This window comes from Danio rerio, chromosome 5, assembly GCF_052040795.2.
Source record: "Danio rerio strain M-AB ecotype USA chromosome 5, GRCz13ab, whole genome shotgun sequence".
NCBI classification, from domain to species: Eukaryota; Metazoa; Chordata; class Actinopteri; order Cypriniformes; family Danionidae; genus Danio; species Danio rerio.
Window position 1 is genome coordinate 67848991 of NC_141025.1, and position 19876 is coordinate 67868866.

Here is a 19876-nt window from a genome sequence, read left to right on the forward strand (position 1 = left end):
GTTTTTGTTAACTTCTATTTTCTGAAATGTAGAACCTTAAAGGAGACATTTAGGGGAATGTCCAAGCTGCTCATTTTTTTTCATTTACTTATTACCAACATCAATGTCATCTGTTTGCTATTCGAGAGCATGATTTCTCAACGATATATGTTTACATCCAACAATATAGACGTTTCCATCCAAAGATGTGAATTAGACTTATGTGCAAAACTGCAATATTGCACAAAACATTTGCAAATGAAGCTTACTACTACTACTACTATCACTATGCAGTCAACAGTCAAAATATATATATATATATATTGGCACCAAAAAGTAAAAGAAAAATGGAATTTGCTGTGTTGGAAAAGGCCGACATGGGCCTTTTTTGTTATATAATAAATTACATGTGCCACAGAAGACAAAGATGAAAATCAAAACATGTGCTGAACTACTTTGATGACAGACTTTGGCTGAGGGATTTTAAGAATTGGGAAGTAGTGAAGTCATGAAGTCATGACACCTTGTCCAACTCTCTAACCATTATGCCCAGAATGACCAAAACAACATTTCAAATGTTCTGCAATGTGGTCGCTGCTCTGGTTTGTCCATTAGTGTCACCCCATTATGCGTGCATAATCTGTTAAAACAAAATCATATTCCTTTTTAATCAGGCCTGGCGCTATGGTGGGGCAAAAAGGGACACGAATAGAAAAGAAAAGAAAAGAAAAGAAAAGAAAAGAAAAGAGTTCACTCAAAACTGAAAATTCTTTCTATCATTAATTACTAACACTCCCATCATTCCAACCTTCAGAACACACATTTAGATATTTTAAAATATGAAATAGCAATTAAATTATGAAAATTGTGAAATTAAAGCAATAGTCAAGAGATCTGATCCCAACGTCAGGTCAGGGTGTGCTCATATATAGCCTTTAAAGCACGTACGCGGCAGTGAAGGCGCACTCTAGAAAACTGGACTAGTGTATGGCATGTAGGCGCGCAGCCTACAGTATATCAATACATGTTTTGGTTAGCTATTTCTTTAAATACAACTCTCTTGAGCTCTAAAAGGAAAAAACTCAGAAGAAATTTGCCGTTAAATAAATTTTAGCAGAAACGCAACTTCCGTTTGTTTTCACATTATTTTTCAGTTTGGGGATATGTAGTCTAATAAAAATGTTTAGTTAAACACTGCACATTCCCACATATTCGTATTATTATATTCATTATTATCAATATTATTAAAATGAACCTATGAATTGACAAAACGCAGAACCCTTTTGAATGTTTGCTTTTATTTTCAAATTACTAAAGCCAATTTTACAGTTTTGTAAAGAAACATCCCATTATGCAGCAGCAGTGTCAAATTAGGACACTTAAAAATGCCTTTTGAGTTTTAAGATGGTCGGCCTGCGAAGTCAATATTATAGTGTTATAAATGAAATGGGTATAGGCTATAGTGTGTGAGTAAGTGGATTTGCCGCAGATCCACCTCTCACAGGCGCTGCAGGTAAGCTGAATGATAATCCTTAATAAATATGTAATTTAGGCTTTACTGCTATTTGCAAAATTAAACACCAGAAAATATACTGTAGGCCGATTTTAAGAGCTAAAATACAGTTAGCATATCAATTTTCTTTTGAAATGTAGCTCATTGACCTAAAAATGAAAATGTAACCTGAAAACATTATTAAAAAGGCTTAATAAATAAAATGACAGGTAGGCCTAATAGTCTAATGGCTTATGATATTTTTTTTTTACAAATGCCAACCGGACAATATCACTCATGAAAGCCTAACAGAAATCTTTATTTTAAAATAATGAAAAAAAAAAAGTTATATAGCCTATTGAGTTGTGAGTTATCCATGCCAAATGTAACCAATTCACACGGTAATAACTGTGAACTTCTTTATTTTCTTTTTAGGTATCTTTTTTTAGGTAGTTTTCTGCTACACTAATGCCTTAAAATGTAACTAAGTAACACATTCAGCTACTATTTTATTTTATTTTATTTTACATGGGATTGTAACATTTAACTTTCCTAGCACTGATAGATGATTAGTTGGGCAACAGGCAACGTGAAGCGTGATGACTCTGTTATGCTGATTTCAATATATATTTGTTTACTGGTTATGCGAATAGTGGGCCAGCTTGCATGTGTGGGCATAGTTTGAAGTCTTTACCAAAAACCTTAAACATTTATACTATTTGAAATAAAACGGAGAGAGATAAGGAGAATAAAATATGACTTGAAGCACTCTTTTGGCGCTGAAGCCATGATCTGTCTGTGTTAGTAAATGGTATTGTTGCATTAACCTTCATTGATAAAATCAATAATAGCGAAACTGTACATGTTGTTATTATTATTATTATTATTATTATTATTATTATTATTATTATTATTATTATTACTATAAAAAGCATATTACTGCCTTAGGTCAAAGTAATAATAAATAAGTGAATAAAAAGCTTAAGTGAAAGGAACAAGAGGGACCAAAATCAGCAGGTCTATAGTCCCCCCTATGGGATTTAAATGCATCCTCAGTTATGAAATCCTGGTGCTGGGCCTGTTTATAATGTATACTGTATGCTGGAGTTTATTCAGTAAATGTTAGTTGTATTTAGATCCCCATTAGATCATACTATTCTTCCTTGTGTCCAGCAAAATAAATAATATTTTATTTTAAGTCTTTATCAAAACTAATACCCATTATATATTAATACCTATATATAACTAATTTACATTAAAATAAAGCAATAGAAACAACACCAAAACAAAAAAAGACAGATTATGTACACTTAACCATAACAATAGACACCAATTACACAACCAAAGAGACAAATTTGTATTGAACCATAACTTTAGAAACCACTACAATAAAATGTGTTTTTTTTTCTATTGTAGTTTAAACAAATAATTTTTCTTATTGGATAAAACGTTTATACTTCTCAGTTGTGCACGTTCAAAATGAGAGCACATCTTGCCATTTCCGAAAATGAGATGCTACATATTCGTTCTTTAATTTGCAAATTCCTGAAAATCTACAGAAATATCCACACTCATTGACACTTTATTGTATTTGTGCTTTTTGGTAAATCTGACCTTTTAAGAGGGGGTGGTGGGGAGAAGGGGGGGTTAAAAAAAATGAATATGGCACACAGGACTGAACTGGACCAGCTCAGAGGGGAATAAATATTGTTGAGTAGATAGGAAAGTGAAATTGATTTGCTGTGCTGCATCATGAAATAACCATTTATCTATTTTGAATCATAACTGTCCCCTATGCATTTATTCTACATATTCTTAATAAATTTCCAATAACTTGTTTTGACCATCAAAAATGTAAGTTACTCGATTCCTCACACCTAGATTTAGACCGAGCAGGGAAATATTTCATTTGAACATGAAAAGCGCTCTCTGTACCTCCTACTCACTGCTGTTATCCTCTTTGCTCTTTCACTATATGTCAGTAATCAAGTATGATACATAGTTTTTCTCACTGAATAACATTGCCTTTAAAAAAAAAATGAAATAAAGCGGGCAAGCAGAGTTTTCCCACAGAGTCTCCTAAAGGCTACAATGGAGAGAGCCATCTCTTCTGATCAATTGCCCATATTGATGGTATGGATAAGAGAGGGAGCTGTCTGGCAGGACTACATATTTTATTACACAGATATCCCCCCACTATGATGAATCTCTGGTCTTGGAGAGACTGCAGCTCCCGACCTCCATTTGAGGGAGATTAGGTTCTCTGATTACAGTGTCAGTTGCCTTGGACCCCTAGATAAATCATAGATGGTACCCCAAAGCAAAGCTTCGGCTATCTATTACAGTAAATAATTTATTATTAAAGACTGCTGAGAGTATATATGAGATGTGTTGGCAGGCCAGTTGGGATAGCAGGGAAAAGTAGTTTTTAGTTCTGTTTGGTTCCTCTTTGTGTGCGTTAATGAAATTTCAACAACTCGAAGATTTAAAAAAATGTGTGTGGTTTGTTCATTAGTGGGTCTTTTTGTACATTCAGACAAAGAAAAAAAGACTGAACGCATTGAATAACAACTGCTGCTTTGGAAAAAAAGAAACAATGCCTCAGGAAAAAAGCTGTCAGACCCAGTTCCTATGGGGTGTTATTTTAGGAAACATGTTTTGAGTAAAAAGACCCTTTTTGGGCTTTTTAAAATGCTTCTGAATGCATTGCTTTTCATGTTTTATGCCTTTGAGAGTAAGTCAGAGCAGCATTTTAACTCGTTCTGTGGGTAAATGATTTGAGAGAAAAAATAATTAATCCTGTCAATTAAATGTGTTCATTTACTGGAATTTTTATTTAACAATAATGTGATGTGTGTGTGGGGGGAATAATTATTATGTTGCGACCGTCAACCACCTTCTGAGAAGGATGACAAGCTGACAAAACATTGCTGAAACTCTGATACAAGTTTTATTTATGGAGAAAATTACAAAGCACTGCAGTAGAGATCTGTGTGGGACTGAATTTTTAGTCCCGCTCCCACCAGGTTTTTGTTTACCCGCTACCTCACCTCGTTTTCTACCCGACCTAACCATTCTCGCTAAATTTAGATCTGGTTCTAAAAATCTCACGTTAAAATTGGGTACTACCAAAAGGAAGACAGGGTTTGCACAAGGTGCTTAAAGTGCCTGAATTTGGCTTTTAGAAATTCAAGTGCTGGAATACCTGGAAAATTGGCTTGTTTATTATAAAGTGCTTAAAATGGCTTGGTTCCACTGAGTGGTATAGTACATTACGGTTGGAGATGGTACGGATCCCCTTTATTATGCTTGCGTTTCCACTACCAAGGGTACCCTTTTGGTGGGTGTGGTGTGTGTCAAAGTTTCAGTCAACGTAATTTTCGCTCGAGAAAATGTCAACAGTAAAGCTGTACAGGTCAGGTATATATATATATATATATATATATATATATATATATATATATATATATATATATATATATATATATATATATATATATATTATGTATATATGTATATATGTGTATGTGTTTTTATATATATATATATATAAACACATACACATATATAGATATATACATATATATATATATATATATATATATATATATATATATATATATATATATATATATATATATATATATATATATACCTGACCTGTACAGCTTTACTGTTGACATTTTCTCGAGCGAAAATTACGTTGACTGAAACTTTGACACACACCACACCCACCAAAAGGATACCCTTGGTAGTGGAAACGCAAGCATAATAAAGGGGATCCGTACCATCTCCAACCGTAACGTACTATACCACTCAGTGGAACCGAGCCATATATATATGAATGTTTGTGAACGTTTGTGACTATTTAATGCTAAAATACCCGCACAAACTGCTGTGATTCTGAAGTGGTGATTTGATTGATATGGCTGGATATGCCAGCTGTTAAATAGGCTTTTTCAAACGAATTGCAAGTCTTCTCATCATCGCGTGTAAAGTCTGTTAGCACTCAGACTGTATGCAATCGTGATCTCGTCTCTGTTAAAGTAGACATTATTAATCTTAGCACCTTGACTTACTCAAAAACGATAAAGTGTTTAGAATTAGTTTGAAGCATGACAGATGACAATGCTAACAGATTTGGCTGCATCGGAAAGTGAAACTTATCAGAACTTTTAGCAAAGGTGAAACTTAAATTTCTTTATTATTAAACAATTATGCTATTTATTAAAATAAACAATAGAGCTCTTAAAACACTAATTTGAAAAATATATAGTGTCACATCTAATACCATAAGTTAAATTAAGCAATTTTTAAAATTATTTTAAAACTGACAGTGTACTTGTGTTTTTTTTTTTTTTTTTTTTTTTTGTAGAATCATTTAAGTTTAATATTAAGTGTAAAATAAAATTTCCATGTGATGTACAGCTATATACGAAATAAATTAGCCATACTGTAATGACAGACACAACATGAACAAATAAGGAAAATAGTGTAAAATATGTAAATAAAAGGCAAAATTTCAGTCTTTTCATCATACACTTTAAACCTTTTAAAGCTTGACAATATTTTTTGAAAAATGGCCAAAAAGTGTCTCCTTTTTTATAATATGTCATGAGGAAAAATCGGCCATACCCTTTGTTAGTCCAAATTCCTTTATATGTAGTCTTGTTATATAAAAATTAAACCATTCAAACAAGTTTACACCTATAAAAGTAATGAAAAGCAGATTTTTTTTTTCAAATGTAACTAAAAGAGTACTATGTACTTTTACTTAATATTATTATCATTTAATAAAATTTGTATTATTGCAGCAATGTAATAGTATTTTTACACAAAAATTTTATTTTTCACAAATGTTCAGTTCTCTTTTTCCATCTGCGAGAACATCAACAAATGAAAAAACCATTTCACAAACATGTTAATTATATTGTTAATATAATATTATTAATTGATTATTATATTATTATTAATGTTTTTATTTGTAAAATTCACTTTATTACGTTGCGTGTACAGCAAAATAAAAAATAACTCTTATAGTCACGGGAGATGTGTTCTTGGATAAAATAAATAAAGAACTGCTAAATGTAGCACAGTACAGACATATTTTTCAGTTAAACTGCTTTGCATGTTTCATGGGGTCCGAGATGATGAAGAAATGCCCCTAAGCTCTTTCCGAGTTCACATTTTTGTGGTGTAGTGCTGAGGCTATGCAGCTGGCATCAATATGGGGGGCAAATTTTTGAGATACTGAGATGTCAAATAAAAGTTTTAATACTTAGTCTTGTATGCGTCTACTGCTTCTTCAGGAAAAGTACACTGTAATGCTGATAATAATGGCAGCAAGCTAGTAGGAGTTGTGTGAGTAAACTTCACTCCGTTAAATCCCTTTTGTAGCATGCCGAGTTCTTGATAGGAGGACGAATTTGATAGGAGTGAGGTTAAGGGGGATGAGTTTGATGGAGCCTATCTAGTAGGAACTATGTGATTAAACATCACTTATTGGCCTTAAGAGCCACATAACAACTGATTTTAGAGGCTGTGGTATTTAGGGTCCTTGTCAGTGGGCCCATCTCCAATAGTGAAAACATTTGGTTGAATAAAGCTTGTAGCACAGCAGGTAGATCCAGAATAGTTACATTGGTACCATGACAAGGATATGGTTAAAATGGGTCAGTGTAATCTAGCGACTGACACTGGATGTGGTCTGTAGGGTCTTTGTTAGTGTGCCTGCATCCCATCTTGGAAACTTAGGGACAGCAGGGTGAGTAAAACCATTCCATACATAAGATGAGTGACGGGGTCTGAGTGGAATGGAAGCCAGGTAGTAAACTTTACTCCCTAGAACCTAAATGGTACACATTAGTGGCTGATGCTAGGTGCTGCAGTATTTAGTATATAGTTATGTAGTTTGGATCAATTTATAGCAATATTCATAGCAAGCCAATTGGAACTATTGTTCACGTTGGTGCCGTAACCGAGAAGTGAGATGAATAAAGATGAGTATTATGGAAGCCAGCAAGTAGGAGCGGTGTAAGTACTCTTTACTTAGTGTCCGTTATAGGCTGCAGTTATTAGTTAGGTTAAAGGGGGCTCAGTGAAATTAATGCTAAGGCTAGTGGGAGCTGGTAGAAGTTTTAATGAACAATTGTCCCTTACATGGTCATAGGAGGAACACTAGTAACTGAGGTTGAGAGAAAAAAAAGCTCTTTAGGCACTGTTATTTATTCCCCTTTCCATCCTGAAAATGCCAGACCTTACCTTATCAGTGAAAGCTAAATAGAACCACCCTGTTTCCATTGGTGCCGTGACCCGGATAGGAGTGTGGTTTAGATGTGTTATTTTTAATGGAAGCCAGTTATTAGGAACTGTGAATGTAAACCTCACTCTCCTTTCCCTATCTAAATTAAGGTTTTGTTAATTTCTACCTATTAAGATGGAAATGCTGTTTTGAATGCAGCTAGGAGCAGGACAAACACAACCAGAAGGGTTATAGTAACATAACATGTTTCAAGTGTTTTTGAATCCAGAATCTTTACAGAAACACTGCACTTTTTTGGAAATAGGCTAATTTTACAACTCCCCTACAGTTAAACTATTGAGTTTTAACAATTTTGAATCCATTCAGCCAATCTTTGGATGTGGCGGAAGCACTTTTAGCTTAGCTTGGAATTAAATCGTTTAATCATTAGCATATTGCTCAAAATAATAAAAAACAGCTAGTTTTGTGAATTGTATTACACAGTGGTGTTACATAGTTACCTAGCTGGGACTTTTTCAAGCACTATGTGATATCATTGCACCTGCGGTACGGCAGTTTCTTGAATTTTATGACACAATGAGTATATAATTAAAAAAAAATTGTTTTAAGCAAGAAAGTAGAAACTTTTAATTTTCTGTCTTTCAGCCTAAGTACATCATATAATTTAAATGCAGGGGATTCAAGCTTTAAATAGGAAAATAATTTAATTTTAGGAATTTTTAAGAGAGATGCTAATGGTCTAATCGGGTTCAATTTATTATGCTAAGCTAAGTTAAAAGTGCTTTCGCCAGACCCAAAGATTGGCTAATAGATTCAAAAATGGTAAGACTCCATTTTTTAACTCTTGGGGAGTTGTAAAATTTGCCTATTTTCAAAAAAAGTGGAGTGTTTCTTTAAAGCATATTGCTCAAATCATACTAACACAGGCTCATTGTAAAAACGTACACCCGTATACATTTCCGGAGAGCACAAATATGTAGCCAGAGCTACGTATTGCTGCATTTCATCCTTAAAAAGAACATTACGGTGTGGTTTGACACTGCCGACTGCTTTTTGTTTCTTTTTGCGATGCCAGCTGACCGCTTACCTCCGTGTGGAAAGCTTTTCTACTGTTACCAGTTTGCCCAGTAGCTCACAATGTAAGCCGGCAGACTTGAGATGCAAATAAGAGTTGACTGCAATGACGGGTTTGAGTCTGGTCAAGAATGGTTCCAGAAAGCAGGTTAAACAAAAACAAAAAGGCAAAATATAAACAAGTAAAAAATAGGATGAGTAATTGGTAAGATCTGAAAACGGGGTAAAAAATGTTTGAGATTGTTTTTGAAAACACTATCGGTTGGGTTTAGGGAAGGGGGTGGACGTGGAAATTGGTCAGTCAGTCAGCCAGTAGTGGCCTTTGTTGGATTTACGCGAGAACAACAGGCCCAAATGGCACTCTCGCAAGAACTTTGAGATCTGAAAACGCATACACAGAGGCCTCTGGTGAATTCGCAAAAACAGCAACTGCAAAAGCACATACCTCCTTGGATGTACTTCACAGAATCTCCAGAAATGTATACAGGGGTTCGTATCAATAATAAGCCTGGGTTGAAAAATACCCTAAGCTTGTTCAGTTCTCTTCTGAGTCTTCAATTTAGTGATGCAATGCTCTGTAGACTGGGTTTGTAGACCATTATTTGGGGGCTTTTTCTTTCAGCAAATATTGATAAATGTTATTTCAAATAAAAGTTTTAATTCACATCTCTACTTTAAACTATCATTCTCTTGCAGGGTGAAGAGAGTTTGTACTGTGCAGACTCTCCAGAGAATGCAGCGAAAGCAATCAAATGTCTTTTTGCTCTCCTCAACAGGTGTCCATGAACTGTGACTATGTGTTTGTGAATGGAAAAGAGACGCGTGGCTCCATGAACGCTCGGGTGATTTTCAGCTATGAGCACCTGAGTGCCCCTCTTGAGCTCACTGTCTGGGTGCCCAAACTGCCCCTTAAAGTGGAGCTCTCAGACAACAGACTGAGCTTCATCAAGGGCTGGAGGGTGCCAATTTTACCCGACCGCAGGTAAGACACACTGCTAATCTGAGCGTATGATTGTACTCGGGTTGTTGATGTTGAATTTTCACTCTCACACATGACAAAAATCAAAATAATTAGTATTAGGGCTGCACAATATATCGTTTCAGCAATGTGCACATGTGCAATAGTCACATCTCATGAAGTGCAATGTTGAGTTGATATATTTTGGGTTATAGTTTACTAGGAGTCACAATTTTAATGCAGTTTTTTGGTGTTTAAAGTTTACCATTTACATGTGTACTGTGTAATGCTGTGTTGATACCAGATGCAGCATGCATAAATAAGTTTGTGAAAATTGAGTTCACTCGCTACATTCGTCAAATTCACTTAACAATAGATGCGATTTCACGTCATGGCCGGGGCTTCTGTCTGCCCGATGACTTCGATGCCTTAATGGCTAACATGGATTTTATTGAGAGAGTAGCTGTGATTTATGTGCTTTAGGAAGGCTGAAACAGCGTAAATTCTTTTGGCGCCATGTCCACTAGATCCTTTCTGAGGTGCACCCAGCTCTGTGAGTTCTTAAACTCCTCTAGAAACTGTACCTGGATAATGGGAGCTTTTAAGCAGTGCTTCAGACTTTTTCCCTCAGGACACCAACAACAGGCACTACGTCACAATCACACCCCTGCAGGAGCAAGCTCCAGATTGGTAAACTCACCTTGAATGTCCACTAAAGTTCAGATTTTCCAATTCGAGCGAATCACACAATTATGACGTTAAACGGCAAACATTCCAAATGCTCAATTCGCGGTGCTTCATTCACAAAAATCGAGTCACACCGCGTCATTCGCACAAAATGTGCCGCAAGATGTTTATTTGCGTCTTTACATTGACTTAACATGTGAATCATTCGCGCTTGATGCTTCATGCACGTTTGGTGTGAACCCACTATAAGAATTCATGAGAGTTAAAAGTATTCAGGCACATGAAATTGTACTGTTTTAACTTAAATGATGCATTTATACAATAAAGAATATGCGATGTTATTTTACATTCGTTTATTTAATTTCTGTACCTGAATACTGTAATGTAAAATCTTCCCAATAATAATCCAGAATAACAGCCATGGTCTTTCAGAGTAATAAGTCTAAATGAAGGAATTCGTTCCGAATTCCGAGCTATTCAAGCTATCTGGTAAAATTGTATACTGTAGATATAGCAATATACGTCAAATATTTCCAAAATCGCGCATCTAATTAGTATCATCATCATTTATAATCCAGTAAACAATAGACATTTCCTTAAATTCCTGTTTGAATGGACTTTCTGTTAAAAAAAAAAAACTTTTGTTATTACATGTTTTAGATTTTTGCTTGACTATTTTAGTGAATTTTTTTCATGCATATATTTCTAAAAACATAGAAACATGATACTTTTTGTCACTGAAAACCATGTTATCTGGTGTGACACTATACGTTAATATTAAAGTTATAAACAGATTATTAACTTATTAACATAAATATTGAATCAATTAAAGGACCATATGCAAGATTATGTGTATATCATTATATACAGTAGACCAGGGGTCACCAATCTCGGTCCAGGAGGGCCGGTGTCCCTGCAGGGTTTAGCTCCAACTTGCCTCAACACACCTGCCAGGATGTTTTAAGTATACCTAGTTGGACCTTGATTAGATTGTTCAGGTGTGTTTGATTAGGGTTGGAGCTAAAATCTGCAGGACACCGGCCCTCCAGGAACAAGTTTGGTGACCACTGCAGTAGACACTACAAATCTTACCTATTCCTAACAAGGAAAACAACCAACAATCAATAATGCATGATTATATAGTGTCATGGTCACTCAAATGTCATTATAATGAAAGTTAATCGGGCAAAAAGAGCCTCTAACACAAGCCTCTTACATCAAAGGACATATTTGCAGTTCAGTATTATTTTTAACTGTTAAAGAATTGATAAAGTTAGTGGCTCCTTATATTTTCTCAAACAACAGACTTCAAACTACATAAATACACTCGCCGGTCATTTTGTCACTTTATTAAGTACACCTTACTAGTAAGGTGGACCCCATTTGCCTTCAGAACTGCCTTAAACCTTCGTGGCATAGATTCACCAAGGTACTGGAACTATTCCTCAGAGATTTTGGTCCATGTTAACATGAGGGCATCATGCAGTTGCTGCAGATTAGGTGAGTGCACATCCATGATGCGAATCTCTTGTTACACCACATCCCAAAGGTGTTCTATTGGATTGAGAGCTGGTGACTATGGAGGCCATTTAAGTACAGTGAACTCACTGTCATGTTCATGAAACCAGTCTGAGATGATTTGTGCTTTATGACATACCGCAATATCCTGCTGAAACTGTACAGATGGTTGTGCGTGAAAATCCCAGTAGATCAGCAATTTCTGAAATACTCAGACCAACCGTTTGGCACCAACAACCATGCCATGCTCAAAGTCACTTAAATCACCTTTCTTCCCCATTCTGATGTTCAGTTTGAACTGAAGCAGATCATCTTGAACATGTCTACATGCCTAAATGCATTGAGTTGCTGCCATGGGATTGGCTGATTAGAAATTTGTGTTAACAAGCAGTTGGAAAGGTGTATCTAATAAAGTGGCCGGTTAGTGTATATCTATATATATTTTTTCAAAATTGCTGGTTTACACAAAAATACTTTATTTACAGCCTATTTGTCACCACATGCACTCTGACTGCTTTTTATGCGTAATGATTCCCACTTATAGTCCATGTTTGCTTTTATATTGTCGCATGTTTGTTTTGATCTTCGTAATACTTGCGAGGGCGATAAAACAGTGCTATAGTTTAATTAATGGAGTTGTTAAAAGCTTTAAAGCTGGGCCAACGAGGGCTGTGTAAGATACAAAGCGGCTACAGAGCTCGAGAGACTCGAATGTCATTCTTCATACAGCCCATTTACTGTGATTATGACAAATTGAAGCGAGGGTGTTGTCACGCCGGGCACGGCAGAATATCAGCACGCGCATTTTTCATGAGGAACCTCTCCAGAATTAATCACGATGGAAAATATTCTGGGAACTCACTAGTATGGTTATTGCTCACTTACAGAGGTCTTTCTTTTTTGATGTAAATCTCTAATTAAATTCATTCAAATGGGCCATTAAAATGGAAATATGATCTGATTCGGTTATGCTAATCCAATTTGGGAGCAAATCGTCAATCTACATCTTGCCTTGGCGTAGGCCTGGCGGTGTGACGCATGTACCATACAACAGTAGAAAGATGTCAACCGTTTGAAATCCAGCTGTAGAGAGCTTTGACATTTAACATCGGATCACTTAAAATATTTGAACAAATTTAAAAAAGTAGCAAAAAAGTGTTAATTTTTGTATGACCAAGACCATACAACAGTAAAAACACATTTATTTGATGTTAATTGTGTGTGTTGATACTAACATATACTGTAGCTCCTAGCATGCATTTAGCTTGGTAAATTAAATCTGTTGTAAACAAAGTCTCTTTGTGCCATGTTTTTTTTTTCTGTTTTATACAGAAATGCACACACAATACTATTGTGTCATTGCATTTGCATTTGACCTCAATTTGAGTGCCTTTGATTTTGTTTCCTCCCAGGACCCAAGATCTCTTAGGCTTTGTTCACACATGCAATCTCTGTGTGATCAGCTCAAAATCTGATTTGTTTTTCACATCCAGTCTTTATCCCAGTGTCAGCACTGTCATTTTGTTTAAGAAGCTAAGAAATCAGATCTGGGAAATGTTATCGGGTTGCCACAAGTCAAAAGACACAAATCGTCAGGCAAGGAAAGAAAAAATGTCTCTGCTTGGATCCACACTCAAAAAATGACTTTTGCTGCTTAAAATAAGTTCATGACAGGGCAGCACGGTGGTGCAGTGGGTAGTGCTCTCTCCTCACATCAAGAAGGTCGCTGGTTTGAGCCTCGGCTGGGTCAGTTGGCATTTCTGTGTGGAGTTTGCATGTTCTCCCCATGTTCGCGTGGGTTTCCTTCATATGCTTTGGATTCCCCCTCAAGTCCAAAGATAAGTGGTACAGGTGAATTGGGTTGGCTAAATTGTCCATAGTGATTGTGTGTGAATGGTTGTGTCTGGATGTTCCCAGTGATGGGTTGCAGCCGGAAGGGCATCCGCTGCGTAAATCATATGCTGGATTAGTTGACGGTTCATTCCGCTGTGGGACCCCAGATGAATTAAGTAACTAAGCCAAAAAAATGAATGAATGAATGAATGAATGAAACTCATTTAATATTAATTTGTCCTATTAGACTTTGTAGGTTCTCAACTAGCACTTTCGGAAAAAAAAGCAACCCAATTTTAACAATTTCCAATTTTTTAGTTTTAAGTTTGTAGTTTTAATTAACCTGCTGTTATAAGTAAAATTGACTTTATTCATTCATTTTCTTTTCGGCTTAGTTCCTTTAATCATCCAGGGTCGCCACAGTGGAATGAACCACCAACTTATCCAATACGTTTTTACGCAGCGGATGCCCTTCCAGCGCAACCCATCACTGGGAAAGTGAAATGTACTTATTTATCCAAATAATCCACACATTATCTTCATTTACTATTATTCAGTGAGAGTGACGTGGTGGCGCAGTGGGTAGCACGTTCGCCTCACAGTAAGAAGGTCGCTGGTTCGAGCCTCGGCTGGGTCAGTTGGCGTTTCTGTGTGGAGTTTTCATGTTATTCCCGCGTTCGAGTGGGTTTCCTCCGGGTGCTCCGGTTTCCCCCACAGTCCAAAGACATGTGGTACAGGTGAATTGGGTAGGCTAAATTGTCCCTAGTGTATGAGTGTTAATAAGTGTGTATGGATGTTTCCCAGAGATGGCTGGGAAAGGTGGAAGAAAAGCTGGAAGGGTATCAGCTGCGTAAAACATATGCTGGATAAGTAGGCGATTCATTTAACTGTGGCAACCCCAGATTAATAAAGGAAGGAACTAAGCTGAAAAGAAAATGTATGAATGAATATTAATTCCAGTATTTTTACCATAAACCGACATATCAACCATTTGGTAGAGGCTAATATTTTAGAAATTATGGGATGTGTTTGATGCATTGAGTGTGTTAACTTGCGGCATTAGGAGGTAAGAAATGCAATTTTTTTTTTTTCTTGGTGGGCAGTTAAAAGGTGTAATTCCTTAATGTTGCCACAACACAAATTATTTGTGTGGAACCCAGCATTGTTTACAGTGTAGTTGCATCCTGTTTTTTCCCCTCACATTGTTTTGTCCCATTTTGATCTTCTAAAAAAATGAAGATTATTTCTCTCATGTCAGTTTACGTCTGTTAACAATCATTTAATAACGTTGTAGGTGATTTTTTTTTTTCACTCAATGGGAGGAAGGCTCAGGATGTTTGAGGCTACAGATGTTGCATTATTGCACCATTGATTATTAGCTATGAACAGTCTGTGACTGACAATAAGTAACTATAAGTTGCTTGTCATATTTACCCAAAAACAAATCAAAATATTTATATTTTACCTTATGTGGCATGGTGGCTCAGTGGTTAGCACTGTCACCTCACAGCAAGAAAGTCACTGGTTCGAGTCCTGGCTGGGCCTGTTGACATTTCTGTGTGGAGTTTGCATGTTCTCCCCGTATTGCCGTGGGTTTCCTCTAGGTATTTCGGTTTCCCACACAGTCCAAAGACATGCGGTACAGGTGATTTGAATTAACAAAATTGTACGTAGTGTATGTGTGTGAATGTGAGTGTGTATGGGTGTTTGCCTGTACTGGGTTGCAGCTGGAAGGGCATCGCTGTGTAAAACATATGCTGGATAATTTGGCGGTTCATTCCATTGTGGCGACCCCTGATGAATAAAGGGACTAAGCCAAAAAAGAAAATGAATGAATGAATGAATGAAGTAATGAACGAATGAATGAATTTTATAAAACTTAAACAACAAAAATATCCATTTGTTATTAGCAAACTTTTCACTTTTGGGCAAATGCTAATTACATTTTGTTAAAAGCATGTTACATTTAAACAGCCTACTATAATTGATTCAGTTATACCAAAGAATCCTGTCAGAATAATTTCTTATTCTCATCTGTTTTTCCCTTTCTCTTTCCTTTCTACTGCCCTGTCCATTTCATTCCACTACATTGCTCGATGTAAATACGTGTCAGTGGGCAGGTTTCTCACATTGGCCTTCCACACCAATTGATTGATGTGGCTCACTAAACTGCTGAAACAATGATGTGTCTGCAAAAACTGGACACCGATTTTTATTGGATGAGCAGGTTCCTGGTGCATGAAATCTCCAGTTTTCTTGACACCCTAATGAGTTCAAGCAAAGCTCCATTCTTGAGGTGTGTTCCTCAGCTCCGAGACTCATATTAACCTGCATGAGGAGACAAGAAAACACAACAGTCCTCATGAACACACAGCGTTTCAGTCTGGCAGGTACACCTGATGCCTTTTGAGCCTTTTGATTTTTACCTCCATGGAAACAGGCGGTGGTGTAAAACTCAGACCAAATCTGTTGATCAACAATTACATTTGTAACACTAACCCTAACTGCTGCCATTTCTAGTGAAAATATAATGAAATATGCAAACAAGTCCAATATCTGTCAGTTATTTTTACATTATTTATTTTTTGTGATATCAATCAATTTATTCAAACTGAAAATAACATCTGTTGAAGTGTGCACTTATATGACATCTAGGTGTGTTGTGTATGTGCTAATATTGAGTGAATTAGTTATACAGACACTAGATGTTGTAATTAATTTACATTTCAGCTGAAAAACTAAAGTAAGAGATTACGTTTTATTTTTAGGTAAATTTATTATGTCTGGGTAAATCAATATATAAATAAATAAATAAATAAATAAATAAATATATATATATATATATATATATATATATATATATATATATATATATATATATATATATATATATATATATATTATATATATATATGAGCAATATCACACGAGTAGCAGTGCAATATGGCTGTATATCAGCACTGGTGGGAGCCTTAGCGCCCCACCAGTTCTGATATACTGCCATATCACACTGCTACTCGTGTGATATTGCGTTTCTACAACAGTTTAACGGCACAATCTTGTATATAAAAAAAATAAATAAAGCAAACACATGGAGTCTAAAACCCTTTTGTATGAGGAACTACTTTCTTCCGTCATTCATTAACATCTGCAGCTGACGTCAGAACAGCAGAAGCCGTTACTAATTCACTAATATCACTTTAGAGCTAGTGTTTGAATGATTCTCTAAAGCGTAATGTGAAGCGGCACTTCTGTTGTGTGACCCCATTAAGGTGATAACAAAACAGCTGAGTTTTGCTCACATTTTAAGATTATAAGGCTGAATGTGACATGAAATGTCCTCCATCTACAGAGATTTCTCCAGTCTATTTCTCTGTTGCCGTTGGTATTGTGACGGGTGCCAGGTATCCCAGTGTTTACCCGGAGACTTTATGGAATAAAAAAAAAGGAGACCGAAACTATTTCGCTCTTCATATTGGCCTTTATGCGCTTCTCCCAAGTGCTGTCGACTACATACATGCCAGTCAACAACGAGTAAGCAAAAGGAAAAAAAAACACACTCAAACATCCATCGCAAATATATTGCACTATATTACAATGTTCATTGCCACTGCTGGAAGGCGTGCGTTGGCTCAAAGCCGCAGACCAAGTGTCTTAGTGCCCCAGCAGTGATGATATAAAGCCATATCGCACTGCTACGAGTGTGAAATTGTGTTTATACAACAGTTTGACTGCATAATCGTGTATATAAAAAGAAAGTCAATCACGAAGACTCTCAAAAACCCTTTTGTATAAGGAACTACTTTATTCCGCCATTCATTCACATCTGCAGCTGACGTCAGAACAGCAGAAACCATTGCTAATTCACAAACGTCACTTTAGAACTAGTAATTTGAATGATTCTCTAGCACAAACTTTTCAGCCTGTGACCACTAAAATAACAAGGCCAGTAACTCGTGATCCCCAAATTCCTTGGAGGTGGTTATACACATACAAACATTGCTCACACAACATAGGGCCTATAAACACGGGCAAATTGACAGCACTAAAAAAAAGTGCATCAATCTAACAACCATTTATTGTCATTTATTAATTTGTTTAATTTAATTTTAACCTCAGTTAAAAAGACTGGTGGATACAATGTTTTCAGCATTCTATTGTTGGTTTAATTTTGGAGACCGCCAATCAGAGATCATTCTCAATGTTTAGTTGTGACCTGTATTTATTTTTTAAATTTTTTTATTTGATTGCCATGATGCTGTCAGAAAGTTTAACATGGTGCTATTCACCTTATTCTCTGCCGATGAGCGGGCACAGCCATTTGAATCTTTTTGTCTCGCGACTTCCGGTCACATTCACTTCCATTCATTTTTTGACGTTAAAAACGGCTCGTTACGCTGCTTGATGTTGCAATTTGATATTTTCTTATTATATTATTCTACTTGGTCTGTGTAGTCATGCAAACATTTGTTTGTAGAGCAAGTAGTTTGACCATTTTCTGCCGTTTATTATTCCTAGTCTTTACTCCCATTGGCGACTAAATCGGAAGTTCTAAGACAATCGCAAAAACAGGCGCACTTCCGCATTTTAGAATAAGGTCAATAAAATCAATCTGCTGCAGCTGACGCTATTGCTTTGTTGTTATTCTAACATAAACACACCAATTCTAAAAACAAAAATATTTAAAGACTGATGGTTTTCATTTGCATGTTGTTGTTTTTATTTTTAAAAACTACTATTTTATCTTCTGTGGATTATGGTAAAAATATGGTCATTCAAATGGTTTAATCAAAATTATTTGACTTTTAGAAATCACCAAGTGACACCAATGTGGAGTACATTGTATCATAACACTCTTGGGGGTCTCAACCCCCACTTTGGGAACCATAGCTCTGGCATAATATCTAAAGGGATAACAAAAAAAGTAATTTTTTTAAAGAAATTCCATCAGTCTACAGAGATTTCCCAGTATTTCTCTGTTGCAATCGGGATAATACAATAACTAACGCAGCCCAAACCCCAAACAAACGCAGCCCAAACAAATGCTACCAGATAGTATAAATACAGCACTACAACATACAAAAGAGAGAGATCGACTTAGAATATCACTTACCTCTTTTATGATTTCATCAGCTGTAATTTGAAATTTATGTTGAGCTTTTCTCTCCTAAGGACTTATTATGTGGTCTCTGTCACCATCTTGTGGTGGAACTGTAACCATATTTGCTCTGTTCAATATGACAGGCTGATGGCCGCCAATCCGCTGAATCTCTGAAATTATAAATATTTAAAATAGGCACTCTCCTTATAAATAAACTGCATAGTTGCAATCTAAACATCTACATTCTCGCCTAAAAAAAGCCTATGTTGTCCAACAGCTGCAATATTTGTCAATCTGTAGTGAGTTTATTGATCTGCTGTCACTATGTTGGCGAAGTAATACCTCATTCACAGTAGCAGTGACTTTTCGAGCTGCCTGTCACTCTAGGTGGCCACCTGCTTCAAATGCAGGTCTGTGTAGGTATATACAGCACGAATACAACCAGCCTCTGAGCGAGCTGAGAGAGGATCATGTAAGCTCTACTGGTGCTCAAGAAAGTTGCTCTTCATTTGCATAAAGTTGAAGGGTTCTCAAGTTTGTCGCAACGCTCAACACGGCCACGCAATTGCCAACAGTCGCTGTCACTGTCGCTCATGTAGACATTGGTCGCTGGAAGTCACTCGCTTTTTGTTGAAATGAACGGTCGCTTGTCGCTTTGCTGCTGCGAGTCGCTCATAGTGTGAATAAGGAGTAATGAAGGGTGAGGAGGCTGTACCAGTGCTGTTATTGCAGAATATTAGGATAATTTTATTTAAGGGAAAAATTGAGAAACGAGTTGGACAATATAGGGTACAAGTTCACACACACATTTTTACCTCAAAACAGGCGCCGGTGTAAAACTCAGAAGAGACCTGATGAGTCTTCTACTGATGCGTTTGTGTGCCTGTCAGTCATTCTTTGTTGCTGTGTAGTACCAGTGTGTCTCCTTACATGCTAACACGGTGCTTTACATTCAGCTCAATTTAAGCTAAT

General features: G+C 36.3%; 1 protein-coding gene across 16 annotated transcripts in view; it reads left to right on the top strand.

The window, feature by feature from the left end:
* Positions 1 to 19876, top strand: part of tmem132e (transmembrane protein 132E) — a 1079249-nt gene that overhangs the window by 1034351 nt on the left and 25022 nt on the right. For 14 of the 16 annotated variants that reach the window (XR_015490395.1, XM_087252404.1, XM_087252403.1 and 11 more), the window contains 1 exon segment: positions 9584 to 9789. Coding sequence is in view for 13 of the 16 variants with exons in the window: in XM_087252404.1 (XP_087108530.1) it covers positions 9584 to 9789 (206 nt within the window). In the remaining 3 variants the exon portion in view is untranslated. 16 annotated transcript variants of the gene reach the window in all.